At 37.5% G+C, this 24,599-nt stretch overlaps 1 protein-coding gene across 1 annotated transcript in view; it reads left to right on the top strand.

Moving 5' to 3' along the window:
• The window catches only part of LOC144015591 (voltage-dependent calcium channel subunit alpha-2/delta-1), a 132,655-nt gene that overhangs the window by 81,734 nt on the left and 26,322 nt on the right, over positions 1-24,599 (top strand). The window contains exons 12-25 of the mRNA XM_077515714.1: positions 877-981; positions 1,519-1,597; positions 1,679-1,728; positions 1,813-1,902; positions 3,459-3,533; positions 3,624-3,704; positions 3,891-3,965; positions 4,709-4,768; positions 6,604-6,660; positions 13,053-13,124; positions 13,215-13,276; positions 13,930-14,006; positions 22,370-22,430; positions 22,545-22,636. Of these exons, the coding sequence (XP_077371840.1) occupies positions 877-981; positions 1,519-1,597; positions 1,679-1,728; positions 1,813-1,902; positions 3,459-3,533; positions 3,624-3,704; positions 3,891-3,965; positions 4,709-4,768; positions 6,604-6,660; positions 13,053-13,124; positions 13,215-13,276; positions 13,930-14,006; positions 22,370-22,430; positions 22,545-22,636 (1,036 nt within the window). The remainder of the gene's footprint in view (positions 1-876; positions 982-1,518; positions 1,598-1,678; positions 1,729-1,812; positions 1,903-3,458; positions 3,534-3,623; positions 3,705-3,890; positions 3,966-4,708; positions 4,769-6,603; positions 6,661-13,052; positions 13,125-13,214; positions 13,277-13,929; positions 14,007-22,369; positions 22,431-22,544; positions 22,637-24,599) is intronic.

Here is a 24,599-nt window from a genome sequence, read left to right as displayed (position 1 = left end):
TGCTCTTGTTGTTGTTGTGGATGACAAGCAAATTTGACAGACTTAAGTTGCTCTCCTTCGTTCTCTTCAAATAGTGTGTCTGCCATTGCTTACAAACATTCCTCAAGCAGTCGGTAAAAGTATTTTGTGCTGTTCCCAAAATCAACTTCACGCATAGTGAGCACTCGTAGACTGATACACGGGGCTCGTAGTGCTCGATGCCGGTAAAATTAAAGCATACGCTTCAGTCCATTCACTTCTCAGTGTCTCCATTTCTGACTTTTGATAACGCCATACTTCATCACATTTCTCCTGCACACCAAGAAAAAAAACACAAGTTTGCAAGCTTACCGGACCTGTCAGAGGACCCCGGATCAGGCATAGCTGCCTGATTATTATTATCTTAGCTCATTATTATTATCAATTAAATTATATAATTTAAAAAAAACTGATGAACACCATTAGTATGTGTTTTTGGGGGTACATCTTGCCTTCATTGTGTATGCAATTAATTTTATACATATAGTATAAGTTACGAGAGCATGAAAGATGCGGCTTTTTACAGCTTTAATAATGTCCTGATGTTTGCTGCCATCTGCTGGCTACATCTGCTACTTCTGTTAGAATATATATATATATATATATATATATATATATATATATATATATATATATTTTTTTTTTTTTTAGCTGTACCATGACATGCGTGGGCTGGATTCAGCATTACATTTAACACATCATTCAAAATTGTAATAATAATAATAATAATAATAATAATAATAATAATAATAATAATAATAATAATAATAATAATAATATATCAAATTGAAAAAATAGTGTGACTGAATACAGCGTAGACCAAAGTCTAATAATCTTCATGTTTTTGTGTGTGAACAGACAAATATCAGCAGAGCAAACTGTAATAAGATCATCATGCTGTTTACCGATGGAGGAGAAGAGCGAGCACGGACCATCCTGGAGAAATACAATGCTGACAAAAAAGTTGGTAACACACATGACAACGTGTAATTGCTTGCAGTCATAAAGTGTTTAGCCTTGGGGGTCATTCCAGAATCATTTTCATTCAGACATAGCAAAATACATACATATATATATATATATATATATATATATATATATATATATATATATATATATATATGTAATATTATATTATATTATATTATTATTATTATTAATATAATATTACTATTATTATTATTATTATTATTATTATTATTATTATTATTATTGTTATTATTATTTTTACAACAAAAGGCCTGAAGAGCAATTCTCTTGTCGATGTTACTTCTGCTGAGTTATGCAGCTGTCTTTTTCACATTTTTTTTTCTTTTAGCAAAAAACTAAAAACTTGTGTGCATGTTGAGACAACAGAGCATAATTACTACTAAAGTAAGTCGAGACTGAGGCATGTTGTGCTCAGTACAGTGTGCAATTTTACATCTTATTGTTACACCTTATATTGAGAGAAAGGAACCATGCTAAGGAAACCTGAGTTAAAATGTCATAATGCTGTAGGTGAGGATCTTCACTTTCTCCGTGGGACAGCACAACTATGACAAAGGACCCATTCAGTGGATGGCCTGCTCCAACAAAGGTGCAGCAGCACACACATTCACATTGTCTGCAACATATGCCGTCATATGATCCATCTTCTGGTTTTGTTTATTGACTCTAGGTTACTTCTATGAGATCCCCTCCATCGGAGCCATACGAATCAACACACAGGTCATTTTATAAAATGTTTGATACATTGTCGTCATCTATTTCCAGACATGACTCAGTGTTTTTTTTTCTCTCTCGCTAATTTAGGAGTACCTAGATGTCCTGGGCAGACCCATGGTTCTGGCAGACAAGCAGGCCAAACAAGTCCAGTGGACCAACGTGTATCTTGATGCACTGGTGAGCAGGCCCGTCTTGAGAAGGCGGGACTAATGGGCAGTTTCCCGGTGGGCCACCAGAGGTCGCTAATTCGCTAATTTCAAAATTATACAATAACGTGCTTTTGGTAAACATTGCCAGGCCCAGAGTGACAAAGTTGGAGTGGCGTGAATTTTCCCACTTGGTTGGCCTGGTGGTCCATAAATCAGGCTTTGGGCCGCTATTTTGTGCAGAATGATTGAAACAAGCATTCGCTATTAGTTTAGCAAGCGTCTGTCTGACTCTCTCTCTCTCTCTCTCTCTCTCTCTCTCTCTCTCTCTCTCTCTCTCTCTCTCTCTCTCTCTCTCTCTCTCTCTCTCGTTTTCTCTCTCGGTTTCTCTGTGCTCCAACTCCAATGCCCCCTCCCCACCACTGCTTGCACATTGGGTGACGACAGCCAATCAGTATGCTTAGCATGGAGTTTCAGAATAGTGCGTTTGCTAATTATTGCTTCCGTAATAAATACTACTTAATAGCGTAACTTGAACGAATTAATAGCTCAGCTTGACTCAACCGCAGGAGAGACACACGCAGAAATAAACACATAAAGATGGAACGCAGAAAGACAGGTGCTAAAAAGGCTAAAACAAAGAAAAGATGAGCTTTAGAAGCTGATGTGGCCAAACGTGATTTTTATTTTTTTATTTTTTTTTAATTGTCACATAGTCCTGAAGCGTGTGCACCTGACAGATGACATGGGTAAGCTCGTGCAAAGTCAAGAGTAAGCACATTAGCATAACACAAAACAGACACTTTTATAATGTGCCAACTATTGTCCAATGTTTTTCTGATGTTCTTTCCACGAGTGTATTTGTCGGCAAGTTACCTTGAGATGTAATGTAACTAATAATAGTAATAAAAAAAATTACAAAAAAAAAAGAAAAGATAAAAAAAGAAAAAGACATGCATTCCCCAGCCAGGGTAAGACTGGCCATGAGGAGGAAGAGATAAAATAGCAGAGCTGGGCTGGAACTGTAGAAAAGATGTGACTGAAACTATCATTTGGTATTCGATTTTAGAATCCCTGTCCTTGTTAATAGTATTGAAAACCCTTATTAGTGCGCAACACTCAGGTTCAGGGCGCCAAGTCATGATCTCACAGTCACTTATTTGGAAATGAAAGAAAGAAAGAAATGATTGGGGAAAATATTATTTATTTATTTATTTTTTTCGCCCTGCAATTTGGCGCGCCCTCCACGAGATGTCGTCCTGGGCGACTGCCTAGTTCGCCTATGAGACTGACTCAATGTATCACTTATCAACAGAGATGGTGAATCCAGGTCCAGAAATTAAAAACCTTGAAACAGTTTCAATTTCACCACAGGTACTTCTAATCAACAGGTGGGGACTCATGTACCTGCCAGTTGAGTTGAAGCATCTATGGCTAAAACCAATCTGTAGCAGAGTTTTTAATTTCTGGACCAGGACTCCCCAAACCTGTTGATGGGTGGGCAGGCACGACCCAACTATTTGTATACAAGACATTAAAAAATAAATTTAAGGTATTATAGACCTTTTGTGTTTGTGCCTTACTCAGGAACTCGGTCTGGTTATTACCGGGACCCTTCCCGTCTTCAATAAGACCAAAACCAAAGACGACAGGAACGGAGAGGTGTGGTGAAGTTGACACATGATCACAGATGTACAAGAATCAACGGTATAGAGGCCAGCTGATGTATTTCACTGCATGTCTGTCTCTCAGCATCAAAATCAGCTCATTCTCGGAGTGATGGGCATCGACGTGTCACTGAAAGACATCAAGAAGCTCACGCCACGTTTCACAGTCAGTCAAACGGCATTATTTGTTTGTTTTTTAGATCACATTAAAGCCGGTGTATGTACAAATATTAAACCATGTAAAGCACTTTGAGTTGCATTTATTGTATGAGAAGTGCAATACAAAATATTGATTGATTGATTGTAACTTGCCTACTTGTAAATTTGCTGTTTGCTATGTTGTCTTCATCAGATTGGTCCGAACGGATACTACTTCGCCATTGATCCAAACGGCTATGTCTTGTTGCATCCCAATCTCCAGCCAAAGGTAGGTGCCACAACATTACATTGTGCAGTTAAGGTAAGCTTCAGCTGGATAGGCCTATTTGACTTTGGTCTACAGCTAACCCTTATCCCACATTAATGTTTGGCAACATGATGCTCTTGAAATTAGCTTGCCGTTTGTTTTTTAGACCAAAAATAGACAAATAGTACAGTTGACTTCAGTTGTATAGAAAACATTGAACTAGAACTAAACTTAACCTTATGATTGTATTGTATACTCCACATAGCAACCTTAAGGTACAATGGAATACACAACCTTTTAACCTTTAGTTGGGTTAAGGTGAGCTTCAGAGAAAGGTTAGCAGCTAACCTGAACTCGATCTGCATTCACATTTTCACATCAGATGAAAATAAGCATATTGTTCAGTTACAGTTAGCTGAAGCTCACCTGAACTTATATCAACATTAAGTAGCTAATTAAGGTTATCTTTAGATGTAAATTGGCTAACTGGCTAAAGACTACATTAACCTGCCATGTTGTAGGTTAAAAATAGCAATGTTTTACACTTAAGGTAAGGTTTATCCAACCAAGATCTCGCTCTCAACTTTTTCTACAGATACTTAGACAAGAAAACTGGTTATCTAATTCATGTAGGTAAATGTTTTATTGGCTTTTGGCAGAGGAATAACCTGCACACTACTTTTTTATGCCACACCTGTATTTTGACAACCCCACCAACCACTATGAAAACTATTTTATAAAACCCTTTATCATGATTTTCCCAGAAAAGTATCCAGAACAGAAATTCAAGGCTCTATAATAAGTATGCTGTCACTTTTCATGAGGTGAGATCTTTCAGGGCTTTGCACATAAAACTAGTCATTCAGTTTAGTAGCCATAGATGAGTATGTGCATATTTTACCGCAGTTTTCTTTTTAGCATACCCTATTTAGCATTAGCATTGTGATTCAAAATATAATTCCCAATCTGACTTTCTAGGATGGTGTTATTTTAGACAATTGGGGTAAAGTAAGTCCCTCCAATGTGTAAAATATATCTCCTGTTTCCAACATATCAAGTTATTGCTTTTAAAAAAAAATCCCTCCTCTCTTTATTTGAATTCCTTTCATTAACCATTTCAGTTCTATTCATATCCTTTCTTGTCTTCCTTCAATGTGTTTGATGTCTTCTTCTGTCTCATGCGTCATTGCTTGCCCTTGATCATTTATTCTTTGTTCCCCTTCTCCCATTTTCATGCTGAGATGCCTCATCTTTCATTGCACTTTTTTTCTTTTACTTACCGCCAAACGTAAGGAACTCATGCAATTTCAATGTGTCATTGAATATTTTACACACATCTTAACTGTGCATTTAATGTGATGTAAGTGTACTGCTTAATATTTTTTCAGCACCGTAATGTCCCTTCAACTCATTGGCACTGTCTCATCTGGCACATATACGGGCACTAAAATAGCACCGTCATTCTGCTCACATTTCATTTTATACCACCATAAAACCACACAGATGTTTTACTTTAAACATGGCACATTACAGGTTGTCCCAAAAGTCACTATGCACTTATTTTGTTTTATTTTGTTTTAGGTAACATTCATCTAATGGTAGGCTGTCAACATTTGACAGCATAGTTTTTGTAAGTGTACTATTCTCTTGCTAAATTGCTAGCCAATTGAAATTGAGGCAGTATTGCAAAATCGAAAACAGGATCTGTTGTAGACAAAACACGCAGCGGAATGCTTGCTATATCACCGCTAATGAAAACATCAAACATATAAAGCAGGCAAGTTTGCAAATATAGGGAATGTCAGTCCAGGGGGCTGCACTGGAACTCAACATCACCAAGCTCAATTCATCAGATGCTTCAGAGAGTGATAAACCTTTACTTGTACCGACTTCATTTTGTTCAAAGGCTTCAAGCAGAAGATTATCACATAAGCCTCAAACTCTGGTCCTCGAGGTCCACAGTCCTGCATGTTTGAGAGGTTTCCCCGCTCCTACACACCTGATTCAAAGGATCGGCTCATCAGCAAGCTCTGCGGAATTCAATGTCAATGAGATGCTGATGTCCTCACATCAGTCCAAATGAAACCTGAAACGAAATAGTGTAGTGACTTTTAGGACATCATGTAGTAAGGGCCCAGTGTTACTTTTACTCAAATCAGACTCGTGATTTTGTGTACATTTTTTAGATGCTACATTTAGTGGACTCATTAAGTACTGACCCAGACCTAAACACAAAAGCTATCTGATTTGCACCCTTATGTTGCACTCATATTGACAGATATCCAATATGGATCAGATTTTGGTTCACATGTGGAAGAGGTGTGATTTTGATCTGAAGATAGAAGTTTTTCTTTTTTCCCTTCAATATGGGCTGCCATGACAGATATAGTGTAATAGAGATACAGTATAATAGACATTTGAAACATTGTCTCAAAACTGCAGACACATGGACAATCTTCATTGCATCAGGCACTAACTAATTATCAACAAAAAAGGAGAGGGAAATAAATGAATATGACAAAACAACTTAAAAATAGGCCCATGAGTTGTATTATTCAGTTGCACAATAAAAAGGCTACCACTGAAATATTTCCCAACCTCATTCAAAGTCTTTGTTTTAATTTTTTAAAATTATTTCTTGTAGAATCCAAAATTCCAGGAACCGGTTACTCTCGACTTCCTGGACGCCGAGCTGGAGAATGACATTAAAGTGGAGGTACTGTTGACAGTGTTAAAGGTACTGTCCGATGGATTTGTTTTGGCCTGACCGGACGTTTCTGGGCGGAGACTCAACGTTTTCCCTCCAGCTAAGCCTCGAAGGCAAGCTACTATCAGTGGCATATGCAAATTCCGTTGTGCAACCCTCACTCCTGATTGGTGGACTGGTTTCATGCTCGTTCGTGGTTGGCTGCTGTCCTCGACTTCGTCAAGCGTCAGTTTTGAAAGTTGTGTTTACAAAGAGCAACGGAAATCCGTCGGACAGTACTGCAACTTTAAAAGTAGAGCTGCTCTGTGATATGGTTCTTTTTTTTTTTTTTTTTAAAGAGCTCAGAATTGTTCATTCGGTAGTCTTACCGATTCAACGTCTTATCATCATTGCTCTTTTATTTTATTTTTTATTTTTGTGTGTGTGTGTGTGTATGTGTGCGTGCGTTTGCGTGCGTTTGCTTGCGTTTGCGTGTGTGCGTTTGCGTGCGTGCGTGCGCGTGCATGCAAATACGTATAAATTTATACTCATTAATTCACCTAAAACCTTGTAAATATCCCATTACCCTTCGCCTTAACCAGGTACTTCAGAATCTTGCCAGAGTCGTGAGGTTCAAATGGTCAGGAGACCAGAGAAAAGGTCAGAAAAAATAAAGAGAAAAGAAAGATAAATCAAAGTGAAATCCAGCACCGACCAAACACTTCCTGCCTTCCCCATGGTTACAAAATCAAAGTCTTACGCCAACCCCGGAAGCCTCTAAATTCCAACAAATTAGCGAGATCTCAAGAGACCAGAGGAAAAACTAAAGAGAGGAAGGAGGGAAGGATCGATGAGGCAGAGTGAGATCCATAGAAGCCAGTACATCCAATCCATCAAAGTGAAATCCAGCAGCAACCAAACCCCTCCTGCGTGGTTACAAAACCAGAGTCTTATGCCAACCCCAGAAACCTCATACTTCTAATAAATTGAGATCTCAAGTGACCAGAGGAAAAACTAAAGAGAGGAAGGAGGGAAGGATAGATAAAGCAGTGAGATCCACAGACACCAGCACCCACTGATTCAAGGGGCTGTGGGAGGGAGAGGCAAATTCTGTTTGAGTTTCAGTAGATGCTGGTGCGATGGATCTGGCATGCATAAGGACCGCCACCAAAGAAAGAAGCCGTCAACCACGGTCTGGAGTACATGACCATAAAGCATGAAGATAAGTATCGGCAGTGTTTTGTGAGCACTGGAGACAAATGTCGGAGTCAGAGAGTCCCATTTTTTTCATCATATATTGTGTAATATATGTTCTATGAAGTATCTTATATTGGATAAGTTGCAAATTTGTCTGTTTGGTCATTTTAAATACATTTTCACAGATTTGGGTCCAAAAGTCTGGTTCCGGAACTATAGACAAGTATTTTTCCCATTTTAAAGTCGGTAAATATGTTTTATTTGTGTATAAAAATAACTTATATATTTTTGATATTTTCTTTATTGTTGTTGGAGAAAGCTTTATAATATCTTTAGCTAAGACAGGCAGTTGGAGCGTATCCTGAAGTGTTGGGATTTGTTTCTTAACCATATTTTTAACTTGCAGATAATGTAAGAAATTTCCCTTTTTTATTTCATATTTCTGGACCAAGTTTGTATACGATATAAACTTATTATCTGCGAAAAGATGATGAAGGTGTGTAATTCCTTTCTGCTCCCATAAGCTTAAATGGAACGACTGATTATTAAGTTGAAAGTCGGGGTTATGCCAAATGGGAGAGAGCCCTCAGGGCGCCAATTGGGAGTTTGTAATTTCTAATGCCTTCCACCAGGCAGTCAGGGTGGCGGCTATCATTGGGTTTTTAAAACAATTATGTCGTTTTATTGATTTTGTAATAAAGAGTAAATCTAACAGTCTAAGATTATTACAACCCTTCTGCTCCAATTCCAACCAACAGTTAGTATCTCTGTTGGGTTGTGTCCATAGCACAAGATATTGTAGTTGATTAGCTAAATAATAGTACATAAAGTTTGGTGCCTCTAAACCTCCTTTAGATTTACTTTCCTGAAGAGTAGATAGACTAATTTTGGCTTTTTTTTTTATTCCAATAGAATTTTATGATAGCAGAGTCCAGCGATTGGAACCAGTTAGACGTAGGTTTAAATGGAATCATTGAAAATAAATAATTAATCTTTGGTAAAACTTTCATTTTTATAGTAGCTATCCGTCCTATTAAAGAGATCGGAAGATTATTCCAACGATCCAGGTCACTACGGATGCTATCCAATAATGGTAAAAAATTTAAAGAAGTTAATTCAGTTAACTTAGGTGAAATTTTAACATCTAAGTATTTTAAATTACCTGTAGGAAAGGAGTAGTGTGGATCCTGACTTGTAGGGTTCTATGAATTTTCTGTAATAGGTAATAATGTTGATTTTGTCCAGTTAATAGAGTAATCTGATAAGTGAGAGAATTTAGTTATTAAGTTAAATGCTTCCCCTAACGAGATAGCAGGTTCTTCTAAATAGAGTAATATATCATCGGCATATAGATTAATTTTATGTTCTATTGTCCCGGAGTGGATTCCTTGGATCCGTCTATCCTGACGTATAGCTAATGCAAGCGGCTCAATAAATATAGCAAATAATAAAGGAGACATCGGGCACCCTTGTCTTGTTCCCCTTTGTAGAGTAAAACTCTGTGATGTAATCCCATTAGTAGTAACTGTAGCTTTAGGAGAATCATATAATATTGAGACCCATTGAATGAATGACTCCCCGAAGCCGAATTTATTTAAGACAGCAAAGAGGAAGGACCAGTTAACTTTATCGAATGCTTTTTCTGCATCCAGCGAAATAACAACTGCCTTTTTATCATACCGCTGTGACATACTAATCAAGTTAAAGAGCCTCCTAATATTATTAGTAGAATGACGACCTTTAATAAAACCTGTTTGATCGCTATGAATAATTGTCGAGATTACTATCTCTAGTCGAGATGCCAAGGCCTTAGCGATAATTTTAATATCGGTATTAATTAGTGATATCGGTCGGTAACTTGACGGGAGGGTGGGGTCTTTTTCTGGCTTTAATAAAAGTTTAATTGCTGCTATATTCATATTTTGACGTATATCACCCTTACTTTTAATTTCAGTTACTACTCTTAGAAATAATGGAGCAAACATTAACCAGAAATGTTTAAAAAATATAGCCGGATAGCCGTCTGGACCAGGTGCTCTGCCATTAGGCATACTGTCTAAAGCACGATACAACTCATCTATAGTAAGCGGGGCATCTCGAATATCTTTATGTTCAGTAGATAACAGGTATATTTAAGCTATTTAGGAATACCTCAATATGTTCAGGATTAGGTCTATTAATTTCTGAGTATAGATTTCGATAATAGTTATAAAAAATATGGTTAATTTCTTCTGGTGATTGTGTGCATTCACCATTTATATCTTTAATAGCCGTTATAAGAGATTTTTCCCAATTCCGTTGAAGTTGATTTGCCAGAAATTTACCTGATTTATTATTATGTTCAAAATTATTATATCTCAACTGTTGTATTATAAACTCTATCTTTTTAGATAACATGTTATCTAACTGTATTTTTATATTCTGTAGTTCCGTCCATATTTGATTATTTGGGTTTAATGCATATTCATCCGTTAGTTGTTTAATTTTATCTTCCAGGTATTTTTCTAATTTTTGATCCTGTTTCTTTTTATAAGTTGAATATGATATAATTTTCCCTCTAATTACCGCTTTCCCTGCTTCCCAGAGAAGAGATGGAGATATATTTGGAGAGTCATTTATTTCCCAAAAATCTGCCCACTCCCTTCTAATAATTTTATCAAACTCTACGTCTTTCAGTAATGAGATGTTAAAACGCCATATCGGGGGAAGTTTAAAGGTAGAGTCAATTTGTAGAGTGAGGGAGACTGGTGCATGATCACTTATAATTATAGAATGTATTTTTATAGCAGTTTTATCAACAATAGAATTATTTGTCAGGAAAAAATTAATTCTTGAGAATGATCGGTGCACAGCAGAGAAGAAAGTAAATTCCTTCTTAGTTGGGTTTTGAAGTCTCCAGCCATCGCTGAGGCCAAAATCCTCCATATATTCATCTATTACTTTAGCGGATCGTAATCGCCTTGTATATATCGTATTATTAGAACGATCTATTAACGGGTTTAAGACCGTGTTAAAATCACCTCCAATAATAATAGTAGAATTTGTTGCTAAATCGAGTAACCGAGAGAAAAATTCATGGAAAAAATCCGGGTCATCATTATTTGGGGCATATAAATTACCAATTGTATATACTTTATTAAATATAGTTACCTGGATAATAATATATCGGCCCTCTAAATCTATTACTATATTATTTAGAGTAAAGAATAAATTCTTATGTATAAGTATAGAGACACCTCTTTGTCTACTATTATAGGAGGCAGAGTAAACTTGACTAAAATTTTTATCTATAAATAATTATTCTTCTGATTTTTGTAAGTGGGTTTCTTGTAGGAGACAAATATCTGCCTTAAATTTTGAGAGATGGTCTAAAATGTTTATTCTTTTTGCCTGGGAGCGAGCGCCACACACATTCCAGGAGACCAGAACTAATTTCTGCATACAAGCAATATAGACTCAGTCTTATGTATACATCTATATGAGCTGCTTATTAATATTAACATATTGTAGGATAGCAAAAGAGTAATTAGGCAATTTATATAAAGAGAGAGATAACAAGTAGATAAGTATAATAGTGAAGAAACGAGGGGGGAAGTGAGTGTGAAGGAAATCTGTGGGGGATTCAACATAACAATACACCAGTAAATAGTGACCTAAGCGAGAGTATTATTTTTATTATAATTATTTTTTTTTTAAGAATATATTTTTATATTATTTTTATTATTATTATTATTATTATTATTATTATTATTATTATTATTATTATTATTATTATTATTATTATTATTATATAGCCTATACATGATATAAATTCATATTCTCAGTTTCGTAACCCATTATCCATACATATACATACATATGCATACACATATATATACATATACATACATATACATATATACACATATACATACACATACATATACATACGTCAAATAATCACACAATACTCTGCTCTACCAATTATCAGTTAGAACAGCCAAGGGGTCGAGGTTGGGTTTCGGAATAGCTGGCCGTCGATATATAATTTATCAACGACCATCGAAGTCCGTTTACCCTCCTGTCTATTTTGTTTCATTATAGGAAACAGTACTTTTCGCCGCTCGTTTATCTCTCTTGGGAATTGATCATTCATCCCGAAAGATGTCCCTTTGAGCTCCCGTCCTTTACTTTTTACCAATTCTTTATGCTTAAAATGTTCGAACTTAGCAATAATAGGACGGGGCTTATTGCCCTTACGAGCTCCGAGCCGGTGTACACGGTGAAAAGAGATATTATTTACCATCTCCTGAGGGATCTTTAGCGATAATGTCATACATTTTTTTTATCTCGCTCTCTGGATTATCTGGGGTATTTTCGGATATACCTGAAAATATTAGATTTTCCCGCATACTACGGGATTGAACATCTAAGACCGTTTCCTTTAGCATTTTATTTTCCTTTTTAATCGTCTCCAACTCGGCTGTGACAGCGACGAGAGAGGAGCGTAGCTCGGAATTATCTCGTTGGAGATCGCTTACCTGTTGGCTAACGAATTCCAAACTTGCCTTTAATTCTTTGACGTCCTCGCGGTTAAGACAGAGGACGTCAAGTTTTTTATTTATGGAATCCAGCATACTCACCGATACGTCAGCGGTTACTAAATCATCCGTATCTGTTGATGAGTCATTTTTCCTTTTTTTCGAAGGATTGTCACGACTAGCCACCAGATCATCCATCGCGCAGCTATAAAAATAATCATCAATAAAGCGTTCGAGTTCGTCCACACTGGATAATATTTCAGATCTTTCTTAGAAAAGAAAAAAATCCAATTTATCTAGTCGTTAAATTCGGGTTTAATTAAAAATATAAAGCTAATTCTATTTTAGCAGCAGGGCGCCGCCATGTTAGATTTTCCCAGTCTCGCTACCGGTCTCGCGATAGTCACAGCATCTCGCGATCAAGCCATCATTCCCACAGCGCAAGTTACTTTACTAACTAAAGTTCTGATAGCGTTATTCGTTTTGTAGTCTCTTAAACTTGACAACATGTTTATTACCTTACTGGTTTTGGGTGTCGTTGTAGGAAGTGCTTACGTTTACGTTTTTGAATGGAATTACAAAAATAAATGATCTTTTCCATTACATTGTAATTTTTTTTAATTTTTTTTTTTAAAAGGATATATCTGTGATATGGTTCTTAAGGTACCGGTAAGTAATTGAAATGGTGCACCTGTCACCCTCCAGATCAGGAGAATGATGATTGATGGCGAGACGGGTGAGCGCACTATTCGGACCCTGGTGAAAACTCAGGATGAGGTCAGAGACTTTGGTTTTAAATTACAAAAAAAAAAAAAAAAATGTTTTCAATTTGATGCATCTAAATTTCATATGTGTATCATCTTGCAGAGATATATTGATAGAGGTGTAAGAACATACACTTGGGCTCCAGTCAATGGAACCGATTACAGGTGAGTCATCTGAGCTCTCTAGAAGATCGTATGCACTGTCAATTGTGCTACTTAAGCCTATCCACTGATAACTCATCACTGAGTGGTCACTCAATCATGAAGGATACAATTAAGTCACAAGAGTTGACCATAGATTCAAATGTCAGGCTCCAGAGGCCTACAGTAGAGTGGAAAACCTAGTGGTTAATGAATGCCCGGTTCGTGAACAATTTGCTGAACGAACAAAATTTTCAAAAACATATTATCTCCGTTTATGCACTATATTTTGGTTCACATATATATATAAAAACGTGTTGAGGAAAAAGGAGGAAGCACAGTGAACACCCACTATTCCTGGGAGAATGTCCTGCTGCAAATATCAAACATCAAAAGTAATTGCCGCCGAAAAGTGTCTAAAGATGCCACAAAAGGACAGAAACCATTCTGTTTAACTGAAGAACTCACTTTATTCATTTTCCTCAATTTCCTTTCAGAAAAGAAGCAAAGGCGGCCTAATATTTTTTGCCCCTGACTGTATGTAGATAGAGAAACATAAGATAACAATCTACAATAGACAGATAAACACATGAATTGAGACTACATCATCAAAAACATACACAACATACTTCTTCTTAACCAACTAAAACAAATTGTCGTGTGCCTTTCCTGTGTAGCCTGGCTCTGGTTCTGCCGAAATACAGCGAGCACTTCATTCAAGCCAAACTGGGCGATGACATCAAGCAAGCAATGTGTGAGTGCAACACCATCCATCATCAAGTAAACTGCGCTTTTATTTCCTTTTATCGGCCCTTCATGAGCAACTCCCTGACAAATATCTCATTGGGTCACCAGTACTGTTGCCTCCCATCTGAAACCGCAGGCCGCTCCTTGTGCGCCGCATCCCCACCGTGCTTTTTCGTTTGTAGTGGTCAGCGGCCATGGACTCCCATGCATAGTCAAACACATGAAACCCTTGTCAGTGACCCAGCCTGAGTGCTGAGGTTCCTTTGATCCTCCCTAAACTTTTTGATTCCCTCCTTTCTTTTGTTCTCACTTGCTTTTAGGCTTTCGGCTTCTATTGTATCTCTTTTGCCTTCCTGCGCTCATCTTTTCCATCTGGCGCAATCAATTTGGACAAAAAATATGCAGCAACAATGGTATTGAATTCTAAAATGCATTATTTGCATCAGTGGTTCCCAAATTCAGGGTCCACAAGCCATAGGTTGGGGGTCCGCAAAATAATTTTTAATACAACTGGTGGCCTCTTGGTGCTAAAGTGAGTTGAAGAGCTTCATTTGGACAAAAGTCGGGATGCACGATAATGCTATTTTCAACCGATACTGATAAACCAATAATTTAGAAGTGCCGATGTCGATAACCGACAAGTAAGCCGATAATTGTTTGCAAAATTAACTTGAATACAAATATACTTTCGAGTCCTACTATAAGTCTAACAAATACATTGAAACATTGTATAAACTTTGCACAACGTTTCAATGTATTTATTGATTGATTGAATTATTTTTTATTTTATCATCTGTTCTTATTGCTGCTGGAAATATAAATTACCCAAAGGGAGCCATTCCAAAGGGATTAATAAAGTCAAGTCTAAGTCTAAGCACCATGAAGCTGAATTTTACTGATATGAGCCACGACCACAACAGATGGACCAACATGGCATGTCCATAATTATTGCTGGATAATTATCGGCAGATTTCTCTATTATCTGGTTTATCTGTTTGACGTCAAATTGGTCGATAATTGCCGATAATTATCGGCCACTGATATTATTGTGCATCCCTAGACAAAAGTAGTGCTTTGTCACAGGGCAAATTGCTAAGCAATTCAATTTAATTCAATGAAAAGAAATAAATAATCAGCAACATCAAAAAAGTTTGAACAAACAAGAAGAGTGCAGTTGTCTCGATTCAACGTTGGCGGATTACCATGACTTAGTTGACAAAGAATCACAGGAAAACACATAAATGGCTCTGGCAATATGGTGATTGTCAGGCCCATAACATACTAAACCAATTACTCCTCCCTACCTTAGCTTTGGGCCAATGGTAAGTCATCATCATCATCATCATCATCATCATCATAATCATCATCATCTGACTTCCCTCCCTTTCGAGGCATGTATTTTTTTTTTCAAGATTCTAGTCCTGTTTTTCAGAGAATAAGTGTGTTTTCCAGAATGAAAGGTAATTTGCAAGAATAAATTGTATTTTTGAAATTCACTTGATAAAATGATTTTTTTTTTTTGTTACCTGGTTGAATTTTGAATTTTTGAATTTTTGAAAGATTCTAGTCCTGTTTTTCAGAGAATAAGTGTGTTTTCCAGAGTGAAAGGTAATTTGCAAGAATAAATTGTATTTTTGAAATTCACTTGATAAAATGATTTTTTTTTTTTTTGTTACCTGGTTGAATTTTGAATTTTATGTAATCTTGCCATTTTATAAAATAGAACTTTATCCTTTATCTTTTGGGCGTACTGGAGCAATCCCAGCTTTCTTCGGGGAGCAGGCTGGGTACACCCTGAACTGGTCGCCAGCAGGGAACACTTTAGACAAACATTCACAATCACACCTAGGGACAATTTAGCGTGTTCAATTAACCTTATTATTAAAAAATCTGTCATATCATTCAACATTTGTCTCTAGTTATTGAAATTTAAGCTATAATAAAAGTGACTGTTAAAGTACAGTCAAACCTCGTTTTTCGAACGCTTCTGTTCTCGACCAAATCGGTTTTTGACCAGAAAATTCGAGAATTTTATGTCTCAGAACTCGTCCAAAAAAATCGGCTCTCGACCAAATTGAAAAAAAGCCGAGCGTACCTGAACGCGACTCATTCGGGAGAAAAAGCCGAGCGTACCTGAACGCGACTCACTTGGGAGCCGAGCTAACTCGAATGCCCAGGATGCTTCCTCCGTAGCACATTCGTGTTCAAAGTTCGTTCGGAGCAGATCTGTTCATTGTTATTTACGCAAATCTGACTGTTATTATCATTATTATTATTATTTTTATTTTTTTTTAAGTTTTGCATCGTGTATTAGCCCCCAATCATGGGTCCCAAAAAAGCAAGTGCATTTTGTTTTTTTTCATCATTTTAGATAGGATATCTTCTATTAAAATAAAACAGTGTCTATTTCTACCCTTTTCTATTTATGGTAAACAGTATACAGTGCAGTTTATGGTGTAAAACAGTAAAAAGAAAAACTTGGAAAAAGTTTTTTAGACTTGGAACTGATTAAAATTATTTACGTTAATTATAATGGGAAAAATTGCTTTGGATTTCGAACAATTTGCTTTTAGAACAGCCTTCTGGAACGGATTATGTTCGAAAACCGAGGTTTGACTGTAGTAAATAAAAATCTCTTATAAATAATGAAATTTTTATTTTGTTTCAGGCAATAATAAAGCACACAGTTGGTGTCAGGTTCCAAAAGAAGAAAAAAAAAAAGAGAGAGAGAGAGAGAGAAAAAAAAACCAAAAAGATAAAATCCAATTCTGGCTGAAAGGGAGTGGGAAGAAGAAAATTTATTTAATCCCACCAAAGGGAGAAAAATAATTGAGAATACAAATGATTTAGCTTAATGATAATAATGACTTTAACACCTTTTATGAAGCCTAGAATTTAGTCTGTGGATTCTTCTTGTATGATTACTAAAACAAAAACAAAACAAAAAGAACTTAATGAGTGTTGCAATCTTACTTTTGACTTCCACTTTTGGTTATAAAGTTATACACAAACAAGTCCACATCCTTTCTGTATGATTTTCTACTAAATTCTCTAACTACTTCTCTGTGTGTCTTCTCTGCTGGACATTTACAGCATCATCTTGGGGCAAGTACTGATTCCTCTGTCCTTTTTTTGTTATGTGATGCTCCTTCCGGTTCGTGCATGCTTTTATCCTGTGCGCATTTGTCTGATTATTACATTTAGCGCTCTGTTGACGATTACTTACAGCTTAAGGATGCCTCGCAGGGTGTTATTAGCGGCAAAAAAACAGCGAGTTCAGCGTAAAAAAACATCTGTCTCTAGTGCATTTTCATCACTTTGATGTCTCTCTACAAAGCCGTTTGGCTAATGGAGCAGTTATCCCAATAGATGAGATTTTGACTGAGTACTTTGGCCCTTGTGTCATTCCCTCGCCACCATAAAGGTTCCGTCGACATTTACGGGGCCATTAAAATAGCTCAAAACCCACCGTGCTGCTTAGGCATGGAATCTAAAATTCGGTGTACCATCTTGAAGGAGACATATTGTGCATCCGTCCAGGGCCGGCCCTACATGATTTGGTACCCTAGGCGAAAATGTACATGGTAGCCCCCCCCCCAAATCCCATAAAAAAAACACACACACAAAAATTATAGATATATTATATTTAATAGCACACCACGCAATAAATACCAAATTCCACAAACAAATAAAAATAAGAAAAATAACAGAAGTACATGCAATGCAACTTTTTATTGCAATATTTGCAAAATGACAGTATTTAAAACCTAAAAATGTTTTCACCATGTACATTAATAATTGTGTAAGATACAAAAAATAGTAAATGTATCAATATACAAACGTCGATATATCGTAAAACTTTGGCAATAAGGTGATTCACAGATAATGTGAATAGTGTGCAAAAAAACTTCACTAAATAACTTAGGAACATAACGGCAAATACTTAAAATAGTGCACGCCGGGACCTCCTTGCAGCAAAGGCATCAATTGGTGCATCAAAGGATAGCTGCCTGGATACTTCTTGATTGATGCTGATAAGTGCCAGTCCAGTTCGCCGTTCTTGTGACATGGTAGACCTTAAATAGTTTTTTATTAGTTTAAGCTTGGAAAAGCATCTCTCAGCTGATGCTACAGTCACTGGTATGGTAGCGGCCACTCTGAGTGCTACCCACATGTTGGGATAGATTTTTAGAAGTTTTTTCTCCTCTAGAAAAACTAAAAGTTCCATGCTTGACATATTGGATTTTGGCCAGTTAAGAAATGACTGCATCTCTGCTAAGAGTTTTTTATTTTTTATTTTTATTTATTTATTAGAGTACATATTAGACCCCGAGAAAAAGGCTTGTTAATTCCAGGCCTAGCAGACATGTTGCTACCCATAACAGTCATGGAGCTCATAGAAAATACTAGATGTAGTCGTTTTTGTTGTGGGTTGCATTTTTTATTTTTGCATTAGTTAATTTGATTAAATTGAAGATTTTGTAATCTATGCATCCTATTACAACCTTACTTTCATGTTGTGAGTCAAGTGCGTATTCTACAGAAAACATTTTGTCAATATTTTGGAGATTGTTCTTATGTTTATTGAGATATTGAACATCCATCCATCCATCCATTTTCTTGACCGCTTATTCCTCACAAGGGTCGCGGGGAGATATTGAACAAAATCTTTACATTTTTCAAAGGTGGTATACTCATATATGCTGAGCACTGTACATGATGCAGCAATAGCTGATATATCTGAAATAGTCACCTGGATCTAGAAGATCGAGCTTTGTGTCACTCAAAGTACTGCTGATTGGTGCTTGACTGGCTGTTGCTTCAGCTGTACATTAAACAAAATACATCACTTCAAATTATTTTGGTGTTAAAGCAGGGAAAACAAATCCATTTGCATTATGATAGAATACAATGTCAGAAATTATGGCTGTTTGTATTAAATGCACCATCCATGCACTTACATTCAGTAGCCTTTGGTGAAGATGACACTGAAGGATTGTTTAGCACAGCTTCTGCAGGTGCTTGTTGTGGCTGCAAATATTTTCTCAGTGCATCTAGTTAAAAAAAACAAAAAATGCATTTATTTACTATATAGATTTTTACATTAAACCAGCACATAATTTTCAATAAATTAATAAATTAATGTGGTTATGTGAAACAATGACTTATGCAAATCCATTTGCAGGTATCTGGACTTACTGGCTGTTTTAGTTTAAACTCAGCAAGCGTTGCCCCACTCTTGTGTGCAAAGTAGCTACTAGCATGGATGTAATGGTGCAGTAAACAAGTTACAAGCAAGCTAAGAAGCTAACGCTATTTTCGTGTTTATTTTATAAACAATGATGATTGACTGACATACATACCTCTACCCTGGGCCCGTTTTTCCTCCTCCTCCTTTCGCCGCTTTCTTAATGCAGCACTTGAAGGCTTGGACCTTTTCATTGTTGTCGATGTCAATGTATAAACAACACAAGTGTGCCAACCATCTATCTATCTTTCTAAAGTGCTGCCACTACACTCTGAGATGATATACGACCCCTCCCTCTACCTTTCATTGTAAGCGGCAGCAGCGGGTCTGATTCAGGGCGCCGGGACAACAGGTCGTGAACTCACAGTCATTTATTTGAAATAGAAGTAATAAAAAAAAGGAACTTAATAAAATATGTTTGCTATATAACATATTTTATGTTAGAAAACACGAGGGTGGAGGTGGGGTGGCGGTGGGTTGTGTTTGGGTTTTTTAAATTTTATTTTTTTCCTTTCTGCAATTTGGCACCCCCTCCACAAGATGGCGCCCTAGGCGACCGCCAAGCTCGCCTGTAGCCTCGGCCGGCCCTGACTGAAGATGATATCAATGTTGCTCAAGTCTCAGGCAACGATAGCTCACAGCTCACCTGTTTTCTGAAAGCTCTACTGTGATTGGTTGTTACCTGAGACCTTAGCAACATTGATGTCATCTTCAGTCAACAGCAAGTGGCAAAATGGCCGACCCCTGAGATGGATAAAGACTGCTTAACTCAATACAATATTATATCCAGAATACCTATATATATATATATATATATATATATATATATATATATATATATATATATATATATATATATATACATATATATATATATATATATATATATATACATATATACATATATATATATATATATGTATATGTATATATATATATATATATGTATATATATATATATATGTGTATATATATATATATATATATATATATATGGGTTGACTTCCACTTAAACAGCAAAAACAAAAACAAGATCAATGGTGAAATCCTCACTCTTCTGTATTGTTATTGAGTATGCATACCCGTAAGTTAATAACTCTAGTAGACAGTGAGTGACGTATGACATACATACATAGAGCCTAAGCTTGGATGTGATGTCGGCTAGCTCAGGGCACTGAAATGTTGTGCCCCACCTTGGTCCTATCAATTGTCTTTTAATGAGTATCAGTAGGTAAAGCATCATAAATCAGAACATAGAGCTGAATAATCACAACTTTACTCATCTTGTTTATCATTGTCATATCAAACTTGAGATATGTATTTGAAATATTTTCATTTTATTATCAATATTTGATTTGGGTCTTCAAGGTAAGGTCACCCTCATTGTTGGGGAAGCACCTTAGTACCTTTCATTGATCGGCAGGCACTACTATTTGTATACACGCTGTTAAAAGTCGATTTTCCATGTTAAGTCCTCTTTAAGTTTCACACCAGAGCCGGACCACTACGAACATCTCCCAACTGATACATAAGGAAAAATTGCCCCCCAAGTAGTAGCGCATAAACATGCGTTCCTATACAAGAGGGTGCTATATACGGAGCCAGCCAATAAATCTGCCTGTCATCTTTTTACGCGAAGGATGTCGTTTCATCCCGCAGCACATTTCCATGACAATGTTCAAAGTGGGCCGTTCGGTGATGGCTTTTGCAGACAGCGCCACCACGCCAGCTGAATGCATGCTAAAAAAGTCTACGAACGGTCGTGAATGACAGCGAACGACGCCTGTCTTGTCATTTATGAGATCTTGAACGCTCCTCCGCAGCTTGGAGAGATTTTCTTTTGGATGTTTATGACTGTGTTGTTTCAATGCATGCTCTGATATTCTAGTTTATAAGAAAATATTTTCCAACTGCTTTCTTTACTTTCTGACTTTCCTCCTCCTTCTTCGGGGTCACAGGGCAAATAGGTAAGTATTTCATTCCTTATGAGCCGCCACTCTTCACCTCATTCTCTTTATGCAACACCTCAAATCTGTCCAATATGTCATGTGTCCGTGTGCATGTGTGTCAGTGGCCGTGTGTGTTTGTGTGTAGTTGCCATCTATTTGCATTAGGATCACTGTGATATAAAAACAGTTCTAAAATATAGTCATGTCTCAAAATGAAACCAATGCATTTTCCAATTGACCTTACCGTGGCACGGCCCTCCCTGCCTACAAAATGCGACAAGCAGAAGAACATTAACTTTGTGCAGAGTGCAGACGTAATTTTGGAGGGACTCAACTGGTCATGTGGTCTTCCACAAAGTTTGATCCAGCGCAGACATTTTTGGTAGTTGTTTGAGGGTTTAGGGCAGGGAATAAACCGGACACGCGAATCACTCTTTCTCAAACCGTGAGTACAGCGTGTAACCATATTTATTGATTTTTTTTCCCTTGCCTTTGGATAACCACGCAATGCACCACCAGGAGCTGGATTGGTTTGTTTGACCATAGCAGTACACGTGCCGTCACAGACATGACGTCTTGCGTCTTGATTGGTTTACTAGGTCATGTGGGCATTTCTGCCCTCCCAGCCCCGATTTTTACGTTGTTTTTTTTATGTCTGCATTCAGTATGTAAAAAAAATAAAATAAAATAAAAAAGACAAAAATGGACATACGTGTTTTCACATAGCAGCAACAACCATTCCACATTAAACTGTCAAATCATAATTAACTCTGCAAGCAATATTTATAGGTGACATTTTTGTATTCTTAATCATTGAAGTGTAAAAAGTGGGTCCTAAGCTTTAACTTTGCTTCACCTTTCCACTGTAAGTTATGGTCCTATTATTTAAGCTATAGCGCAGCCAGGTCAAAGAAGTGTGTACTACTTTCCAAGCATAGTTTTTAGGTGCGGCTCTACGGTGGTCACCACATTCTTCCTCCCAGAGCCAAAGAAATAGCGAGAAATCCTGTTGTTGAAAATCTTCATTGCTGGTTTTTGACCACAAATGTGTGTGTGCGCGTGCACGTTTTATTATCTGTGAACCTGAATCTGAAATCACATCATTTGTGCAGGTACCAAAATGCAAGTCATGTGATGTAAATGAATATCTGTGTGTGTTGTTTTGTCCCAAAGTGATGGAAACCCTCCAGTTGGAGAACTTTGACAACTTCGGTCACACCTTCATCGCTCCACGGTGAGTGGGCCAAGCCCCGGCCCTCGCCCACTTTCCCCGACTTTGAACGTAGCGTTGCGCATGCCGGAGCAAATGTGGTGGCGAGAGTGAAACTGACGGTTGCTGTTTCTTCAGGGAGTACTGCAAAGAGCTGACGTTGTCGCTCAACAACACCCAGTTTCTCCTCGATTTCAACCAGTACATTGATAGGAACACTCCAGATGCATGTGAGTCATGCATCTCTCTCAGTGTTTTGCTTTTCTTTCTAAATACTCGCACTGATGGTGTTTCGGCCTTCATCAATGTACACTGAGTGTGATAAACATGAGACCTGTCAGTGTGTGTGTGTGTGTGTGTGTGTGTGTGTGTGTGTGTGTGTGTGTGTGTGGGTGGTGGGGGTGTGTGTGTGTGTGTGCATGCGTCACAGTCTGTTTTCATGTTTGAAGTTGTGCAATCTTCACCCCTGTGCTCAGCGTCTGAAGGGCAGAGCAGCTCATTTGATGAGTCAAGTCTGAGCAGGGTGACATCAGGCCCCATCGACTGAGCTTCCTAGAAGCCCCGTGTCATTCTACGCGGTGACTCATCGGGTTTGATTAGTCGTCATCTAATGGATCACACAGGCCGGTATAGCTTACCGCCATTATGCTGCCGCTAATGGGGTCAGCTATCCACGATCCATTTGGAGCCAAGGTCACATTAAGCTGCTGCCTTTGAAAAGTTTGGAGTCCTAAACAGGGATGTCCAAATCCAAAGTCTGTCTGGGGGCCAGTCACAGTTGAAGTGTTTTAGTAGCTCATTGCATATTCTTTATCCATCCATCCATCCATCCATCCATCCATCCATCCATCCATCCATCCATCCATCCATCCATCCATCCATCCATTTTCTTGACCGCTTACTCCTCACAAGGGTCACGGGGTGCTGGAGCCTATCCCATCTGGCTTTGGGCAGTAGGCGAGGTACACCCAGAACTGGTCGCCAGCCAATCACAGGGCACACTGAGACAAACAACCATCCACGCTCACAAGCACACCTAGGGACAATTCAGAGTGTTCAATTAACCAGCTAAGCATGTCTTTGGAATGTGTGAGGAGACCGGAGTACCCGGAGAAGACCCACACGGGCATCATTGGTGTTTAGGCATCATTTCCTCATCTTTGCTATGCTTGGGAGAACATGCAAACTGCCTGGACTCGAACCTGCATCCTCAGTACTGGGATGTGGACGTGCTAACCACTCATTGACCGTTTTTTTTTTTTTTTTTTTAATGTATCTAGAAAAATCACATTGTCTTGTTTCAATAAATTCCTACATGTGTAAATATGGTGCATATAATTTAAACCAAATTATAATAAGCAGTCCTTAAAATTACATCTTAATTTACACTTAAAGGAGAAGTCAAGTTCTATTTCCTTTACAATAATGTTATATGCAGCCACATTATTGTAAACACATAATCTGATTAGTATCGTATTCAGGAAATGTGTATTAAGCTGCAAAACACATCTGTTTTTATCCAACTCAGTGGGTGGCCATTTTGCCACTCGTCTGCTGCAAATAAGAAATAACATCACAGGGCTCAGTCGACAGCAAGAGGCAAAATGGCCGCCTCCTGAGAGCCATAAAAATTGGTCAATTTTGCTCCTTAAGTCATATTCCCCAAATACAGTATTAATCAGAATGCCATGTTTAGACTTTAGTGTGGGCTCGAGAACATATATTGTAAATAAATTTTTTGACATAACATTAATTTTGTGCGGCAACTGATATTATCCGTTCCTCCTCAGGCCGCCTAAATATATACAGTAGCTAAGTGGGAAGTATAAAGTTACTGACATTGCTTGATGTATAATGATACAGTGATGACTTATAATACACCCAATACAAAGAATATATGATACTGCAGATTTACTTGTACTAGCGTCCACACGTACATAATAGGACATAACATTCAAAATAAAAGTACCATATATTTTACGTTTTAGTTGGACTTCATGGTCATTGTGAAGGTCGGTCAGAGACTGTGGGCGGGACAGACGTGGCTCCCGGGCCGTACTTTACCCACGTCTTATCTACATTCTATTGAATTATTAGAATGTTTAATAAGCACAACGTGAATTGTGCTTCCACTTTTCTTCCTTCCATTTTTCTGTAAGTGGCCCTCAGTGGAACAAGTTTGGACATCCCTGG

The sequence above is a fragment of the Festucalex cinctus genome, chromosome 3, assembly GCF_051991245.1.
Source record: "Festucalex cinctus isolate MCC-2025b chromosome 3, RoL_Fcin_1.0, whole genome shotgun sequence".
Taxonomy (NCBI): Eukaryota; Metazoa; Chordata; class Actinopteri; order Syngnathiformes; family Syngnathidae; genus Festucalex; species Festucalex cinctus.
The sequence above is the reverse complement of the archived record's forward strand: the minus strand, read 5'-3'. Positions and strand labels throughout refer to the sequence as shown.